General features: G+C 38.4%; 1 protein-coding gene across 9 annotated transcripts in view; it reads left to right on the forward strand.

Annotated features, from left to right (window-relative positions):
* PPP4R3B (protein phosphatase 4 regulatory subunit 3B) overlaps positions 1 to 5342 on the forward strand; it is a 75256-nt gene extending 69914 nt beyond the window's left edge. For all 9 annotated transcript variants that reach the window (XM_074399879.1, XM_039476212.2, XM_074399902.1 and 6 more), the window contains one exon: positions 3297 to 5342. In XM_074399879.1, coding sequence (XP_074255980.1) covers positions 3297 to 3392 — 96 coding nt within the window. In that variant the 3' untranslated portion in view covers positions 3393 to 5342. The remainder of the gene's footprint in view (positions 1 to 3296) is intronic.
* Positions 5343 to 8145: the final 2803 nt, after the last annotated feature.

Consider the following 8145-nt stretch of genomic DNA (forward strand, 5'->3'; position numbering starts at 1 on the left):
ATTTCTCTTTTCCAAAAATGCCTTGGCAACTCTCAACTGCTATTTTCTCTTCTCCTGTTTTCTTTGCTGGTATCTACTTTTTAAATTTCTTACTTAAATACCCAGCAAAAACAACCCAAATGTCCAACCAGGAATTCAGGAATTAAAGTATATGATGAAGCTGAGCATGTGGCTCACACCTGTAATCGCAACACTTTGAGAGGCTGAGGTGGGCGGATCACTTGAGTCCAAGAGTTCAAGGCCAGCTTGGCCAAACCCCATCTCTACTAAAAAATACAAAAATTAAACAGGCATGGTGGCGTATGCATGTAGTCCCAGCTACTGGGGTGGCTGAGGCACAAGAATTGCTTGCACCCTGGAGGCGGAGGTTGCAGTGAACCAAGTTCACACAACTGCACTTCAGCCCAGGCGACAGAATGAGACTCTGTCTCAAAAAAAAAAAAAAAAATCATATGATGATATATTCATACCATGGAATGGAGGGGTTTAAAACAATGAAATGGAACTTAAAAAGGATGAGGTAACATAAGGATGAAATTTGTGGTTTTGGCCTTTGACAAGTAACAGACCCCTGTGAAAATCCTAGAAAAACTCTGGGCACTCCCTAGAAAATTACACGTCCACAGGGTTTCATTCATTTTGAGTCAAAATGCACAAAGTGCATCTCTAGATTACAGGCCTTTTTACGTCCAACATTTCCCATTTTGCATTTTTATTATTTTTCTTGCAAACAGGTTTTAAATGTATACTAGTTTGCTTATGGTGTATATATGCAGAGATAATGTAAGTAAAACTCAAATTGTGTAACTGAGCTTTTCAGACAATTTATTAATCTTAGGCAAAAACAATTAAGTGTTGACCGTTTGGAATCCAAATGTTTGAACATTATGTATAGTATGTAATACTAAGTATAACGAAAACTTTGTAACTTTGCTGTCATCTTTTTGAATATCAGATTGGTGCCTTTTTATACCAGAATTATTTCTTTTTCCCCTCTCTTCCAATTTGTTTGGCTTAGAAACCAAATGGCAGAAAAATGATAGTAGTAATAGCAACTAATAGCACTTACTGAATAACTGTGTACCAAGTACTGTGCTGAAGAACTTTAAATGTTTTGTCATCAATTTAATTTTTTTTTTTTTTTCGAGACAGAGTTTTGCTCTTGTTGCCCAGGCTGGAGTGCAGTGGCACAATCTTGGCTCACTGCAACCTCCACCTCCTGGGTGCAAGCAATTCTCCTGCCTCAGCCTCCAGAGTAGCTGGGATTAGAGGCATGTGCCACCATGCCCAGATAAATTTTGTATTTTTAGTAGAGACAGGGTTTCTCTATGTTGGTCAAGCTGGACTTAAACTCCTGACTTCAGGTGATCCACCTGCCTTGACTTCCCAAGGTGCTGGGATTATAGGCGTGAGCCACAGTGCCTGGCCAGCAATTTATTTTCAAAATAGTCCATTGGGACCTAAATACTACTATACCAATTTTGCAAATGAAGAAACTGAGACAGAGATATTAAACCACTTGCCCAAAGTTTTTTGTTTTTTGTTTTTTGGTTTTTTTTTGAGATGGAGTCTTGCTCTGTCACTCAGGCTGGAGTGCAGTGGCACAATCTCGCTCCAACCTCCGCCTCCCAGGTTCAAGAGATTCTCATGCTTCAGCCTCCTGAGTAGCTGGGACTACAGGTGCCCGCCACCATACCCAGCTAATTTTTGTATTTTTAGTAGAGATGGGGTTTTGCCATGTTGGCCAGGCTGGTTTCAAACTCGTGATCTCAGGTGATCCGCCCACCTTGGCCTCCCAAAGTGCTGGGATTACAGGTGTGAGCCATGGCGCCTAGCCCCAAAGGTTTTGTTTGTTTTGTTTTGTTTTGTTTTGTTGTTTTGTTTTGTTTTGTTTTTTGTTTTGTTTTGTTTTGTTTTGTTTTGTTTTGTTTTGTTTTGTTTGTTTTGTTTTGTTTTGTGTTTTGTTTTGTGACAGTCTCACTCTGTTGCCCAATCTTGGCTCACTGCAACCTCTACCTCCCATGTTCAAGGGATTCTCCTGCCTCAGCCTTCTGAGTAGCTGGGACTACAGGTGCGTGCCACCACACCAAGCTAATTTTTTGCATTTTTAGTAGAGATGGGTTTCACTTTGTTAGCCAGGATGGTCTTGATCTCCTTACCTCGTGATCCTCCCACCTTGGCCTCCCAAAGTGCTGGGATTAAGTGAGCCACTGTGCCCAGACAAGTTGTTTTTTTGTTTTTTTAAAAAATATAAAATGTGGTGTCATTAGAATTTGACATTAAACCTACAGTCAGCATATTTTTAACAATTTAGCCATATTGCCCCTTGCACATCTAGACTTAAGATGTATGTGTGATTGAGAAACATTCTCAGACAGGTATATGTCTTTCTGATAACTGTTTCTAGCTGCCCAGAGGTCTTTTTTCTTGGTTGGCTAATATTAATGGGATTTGGTTACATTCTGGAAAAAAACAGATACCTCAGTACTTTAGGTAGATACCTCAGTGCTTTAGGTATGAAGTATGAGTTACTTCAATTGTATTTGCCTATCCCCTAGAGGTCTGAAGGGTTTGAACTAAATTCAGTGTTACAGTAGCTTTCTTAACCTGTAGGACATGTGTGTAAGTTTTTATGGGATTGGCTCAAAATGAATGAAACCCTGTGAACATGTAATTTTCTGGAGTGTGCCCAGAGTTTATCTAGGATTTTCACAGGGTTCTGTTACATGTCAAAGGCCAAAACCACGAATTACTCATCCTTATTTTTCTTTTGGTCAGAGAGCTAGCCCTAAATGTTTCACTATTTTATAGGAATCATTTCATGTGTTTTCAGCCATTTAAGCTGGTCTTCAGAAGCACAATGAAAACAATAATGTGTACCTAATGATGAAATATACACATGATGAACAAAAACTGCAAGATTTCTTATGGCAATAAAATTAGGGAAATACACTAGTTCATCTCCAATGTCCTTTCCAGCTTCCAAATGCTATGGTTGTTAACCCTACTCTTTGGAAAAGCAGTCATTTTTCCACAGTAAAATTTTGCAGAACTGAGTTTTGAAATATCATTAATAATCCAGAACTAGATAGAAAAATTAAGGGTTACTGCAAATGCTACGAATTAGTACTCAAACGTTCTTAATTTCAAGCGGTTCCTTTATACAATTCAAATGTGTTAATTTCTTATATGATATAGGAAAACAGTTTCTGATATCCTTACAAGTGACTGTATTTGTCCTAAAGATTCTTTTTTGTTACATATGTTTAAAGAAAATTTTTTTAATTCTTCAATAGGGAAGTTTGGTTGGTTTAGTGGATTATCCAGATGATGAAGAGGAAGATGAAGAAGAAGAAACATCCCCCAGGAAAAGACCTCGTCTTGGCTCATAAAGTATTTGGGGACCCTCAACATGTGGTCTTAAAATGCTGCAACTGTTCAATGAGCTGAAAATCTGAAAATCAGAAAGCTCTCTCACTTGACCTTATAAAAATATACAAGGAGTAGCAAAAGACACTCAGTATATCAGCTAAGAGAGTTTAGTTCTATTAAGAAAACAGGCTTCCCAGGAACTTGATTGCTTGCTAGTAATTAAGGGATTTGCCTTTTATGCTGTCAAAACAAAGTTAGTAACCAGAACCTGGAAGATAGCTTCTCAGCAAGGAAAAGTCACAGGTTTGGGGAGAGTTTAGGGGAGGGAAAAAGGTTGATATAATAATGCAGGGTTGCTCTTTGGGGTATCAATCTAGAAACAATTACAGAACTTCAGTTGTAAACTCAATAACATAATGTTATAATGGTGCTGGCCATGTTATTTTAGGGTTGCCTCTTTTTAAAAGAAATTTTTATGGAAAACACATTCAATTATCATTTAAAAAATTTTGGGACCATTTATTTGAAGATTTAACAAAAACTCAGCCTTTTAGGTAGTTGAAGGGAAGTACACCCTGTATTCGGCACATGTTGAGTCACAGCAGGAATTTTCTGTACATATGTTGATGAAAACAAGCTGGATTCAAAATGGACAGTTTTTTAAAGATAATTTTAAAGAAAATGATCTTCTCTAGAAATTTGAGAGTGGATAAAACAGAATGTTTTCAACTGCCGACCAGTACAATCTTTTGGGGAAGATACTTTGAAATCACTTTCTGCTTTGTTAGTAAGGTTGTCTCTCTTTCCAGAGCTACAGCAACTTTTAAAGTGTTGTTTATACAGACCAACAAAGAATAGTGCTGAATTAATTGGCATTTAATATCTAGAAGCCATTTTGATCCAAGCAGCTACTTAAGTGTCAAAGTCAGCATGCAGCACATGAAGCTTCTCCATAAACAAGGGTGTGATATGAAAGCTGCTTTTTAAAAAAAAATAAAAGCACATTCCATGTATCTAAATGAATTTTAAAAATAAATCGAGGCAAACCGTTAAGAAGTTTTATTTTTAGAGCAGCAAGTTAACTGTAAATATTTTAATGTTAGTTTGCTCATCTATGATCTGAGATCATGCCGAAGTGAGAAAAATGTCCCCAAAATACAATTTAATGCATTGGGAAAAAAAATTTTAATAGTAATTCCAGCCACAATCTTTAGATCACCCTTGTAATGTGTTATGGGTCCATTTTTCCTGGAATAGCTTAAACTAAAGCAGTTTCCCCTGTTTTGGAGATTTTGTAGTTAATTTTAATTTTGGCTATTGTTTGGAAAAGATGAGCTGTCTGTGTAGATATGAAGTATAGTTTTTTCCATAAAACAGATGTTTATTTTGTATTAAAAATACCACTGTACTTGTTTTACACCATTTGTATACATGTGGTGATATTAATGCTAAACTGTAAAATTCAGGAATTAAAATGTGACCCTGTAATTCCACAATTGATGTTTGTGTTTGGTTTGTTGTAAATATAAATTAACTCCATTTTGAGATATGTCAATTTTACAGTATCTTTTAAAAGCCAATAAAATTATCCATAAATATAAACTGCTAGCTCATACACCAATTTTAATGAAATAATTCTAAACAAATGTGGGTCAGCGGCACTTTAAATATCACTTCTTACAGAAGGTAAGCCTTGGGGAAATCAAAGCATCACAGTATGGAGCTTTTCTCACCTCTTTGATTAAAGGTATACATATAATAAGAAAGACCTTTCACCTCATAAGGCAGGTGACTCAGGCTATTTTAAACCAAGATCAGTAAAATTGCCATCCACTTTCTTTGAAGCAAGTTTTATCAAGACCTGTCTCTCAGCTTTTATTAAATTTCTTCTTATAATAAGCCCACCTGTAAAGCACTTTCCTAGTTACTCTTTTAAAAAAAATTTTTTTGAGGCTCACTCTGTTGCCCAGGCTGGAGTGCAGCAGTACAGTCTTGGCCCACAGCAATTTCCACCTCTGGGTTCAAGCAATTCTCCTGCCTCAGCCTCCCAAGTAGCTGGGAGTACAGGTGCCCATCACCATGCCCATCTAATTTTTAGTAGAGACAGGGTTCTGTCATGTTGGCCAGGCTGGTCTTGAACTCCTGACCTGAAGTGATTTGTCTGCCTCAGCCTCCCAAAGTGCTGGGATTACAGGTGTGAGCCATTGCGTCTAGTCCTCCTCGTTACTCTTGACACCTCAACTTTTAAGTCCTAGTAGGAAGTACTATCTTTGTATCTTATGCAGACTTCCTTTGTTTTTTCTTCCTGAAGAGCTGCCGTAAGTCTTAAACATTTAAATCATCATCAGAACCTTTTCTTGTAGAAGAAATGTGAACGGTTTCTTGAAATACAGATAACAGTTTTCATGTTCCAAGTGCTTACCTACGACAAGAACAAGGCTTAAAATACCCCTTGAACAGTTGTGAGAATTCCACATTAGCAGCTGTCTTTAAATGACTACCCTCAGACAGATCTGGATTTTTATATTATCTTCACTCAGTGAAGCAAGGCAAAAGCCCACATTTGTATGCCTTAGGTCCTCTTAAAATGGTATCTGTAAACATGTATCCAATATAAAAATTATTTTTAATAAAAAGTTAAATGAATCATTTCTGTGTTTTAATCACTAGCATTTCCTCTTATCCATCTAATGATGAAAATATAACAAATGTAGAATACTGGTTTTTCTGCAGGTTAAAGGTTGGAATTATATGACTGAAATGAGCAAATCTTGTTAAACTAATTTTGATATCCCTTTTTAAAAGTTTGTAAGTATAGATTTAAGGAGATAGATCGTGATTTTAAGTTAAATCTTGGGAGTATCCTGTACTTAGGAAATGGTGGATGTGGGATGTTACAAGACTGGAAGTTTCTTTTTCTTTTTCTTTTTTGGAGATGGACCCTTTCTCTGTGGCCCAGGCTGGAGTACAGTGGTGCAATCCTGGCTCACTGCAACCTCTGCCTCCCAGGTTCAAGCAAGTCTCCTGCCTCAGCCTCCCAGATAGTTGGGATTACAGGCACACACCACCACGCCCAGCTAATTTTTGTATTTTAGTAGAGATGGGGTTTCACCATGCTGGCCAGGCTGGTCTTGAGCTTCTGATCTCAAGTTATCTGCCCACACCTCGGCCTCCCAAAGTGCTGAGATTACAGGTGTGAGTCATTTCACCTGTGTTTTTTTTTTTTTTTTTTTTTTTGAGATGGAATCTGGCTCTATTGCCCAGGCTGGAATGCAGTGGTACGATCTTGGATGGCTGCATCCTCCGCCTCCCAGTTCAAGTGATTCTCCTGCTGCTGCCTTCCAAGTAGCTGGGATTATAAATGCCCGCCACCACACCCAGCTAACTTTTGTATTTTTAGTAGAGACAGGGTTTCACCATGTTAGCCAGGCTGGTCTCAAACTCCTGACCTCAGGTGATCCACCTGCATCAGCCTCCCAAAGTGCTAGGATTACAGGCATGAGCCACCACACCCGGCCTACAAGTTTCTGAAAGAAACTTCTCCTATTACTGTGGTTTATCTTTAAACAAATAGACTACAGAAAACTATCCTCGGGTCACTTCTTACAAAAAAACACCAACACCCAGTGGTGGCATTTCCTTCAACAGGCTCAGTTACTCCTTTTGCCAGTTTTTTAGGAATAGTTTGTCCAGAAAGTGTGAGTAATTGAGTATTTTTTACATCCTGTACATCTATTTTCCAAGTCCTTTTTGCTCTTGCCTTAAATATAAGAATAAATGATAAATATAAAATCTACTCTTGACTGTCTCAGATGTGATACAAGCACAACTATTCTACCTCATGCACTAGTCGCCATAAAGCAGTAAAAATGAAAATTTTGATCATGTAACTTACTGCTTTAATTTTTTTTTTTTGAGACAGGGTCTCACTGTGTCATTCAGGCTGAAGTGCAGTACTGTGATCACGGCTCACTGCAGCCTTGACCTCCAGAGCTCTAGTGATCCTACCACCTCAGCCTCACAGGTAGCTGGGACTAGAGGTGTGTGCCACCATGTCTGACTAATTTTTTTGTATTTTTAGTAGAGACAGGGTTTCACCATGTTGCCCAGGCTGGTCTCAAACTCCTGGGCTCAAGTAGTCTGTCCACCTTGGCCTGCCAAAGGTCTGGGATTACAGTGTCAGCCACTGTGCCTGGCCCCTGTATTAAAATTTTTCAGTGATTTGACACTGCTGGTATTACAACATTTAAAATCTAGAGCTTTAACTGTGCTACCGCACTCCAGCCTGGGCAGCAGAGCAAGATCCTGTCTCTTACAAAAAATTTAAATCCTCACATTTCCTACAAGACCCTGCACTACTATCAGTACACCACCCATCTCCAATCTCATATGCTAACCCTCTCCAGTTATTCAGCATGTGCTTTATTTCCTGCTGCAGAACCTGAGTTATTCTTTACCTATTCTTTGTGTAATTAACCTTCCATTCAGCTTAAAGAGGCTTAGTTAGCCCTTCCATTCAGCTTAAAGAGGCTTAGTTAGCCCTGCGCATAGCACTCTACCCTCTGCCTTTCCAATACTTTGGTCTTTGGGCCTTCTCTACTAGCCTCATGAAAGCAGTGACCCTGTCAATCCAGTTGACTGCTGTATCCTTAGCATTTAGAACAATGCCTGGCTCAAACAGTAGGTAATCGAATCCGAATGAATGAACTATCAAACTAGTTTATTTCTATACTCTCTTTCCAAGGGAAAACACCCAGGAATCTGTATTAAACT

This window comes from Saimiri boliviensis, chromosome 1 (genome assembly GCF_048565385.1).
Source record: "Saimiri boliviensis isolate mSaiBol1 chromosome 1, mSaiBol1.pri, whole genome shotgun sequence".
Lineage (NCBI taxonomy): Eukaryota > Metazoa > Chordata > Mammalia > Primates > Cebidae > Saimiri > Saimiri boliviensis.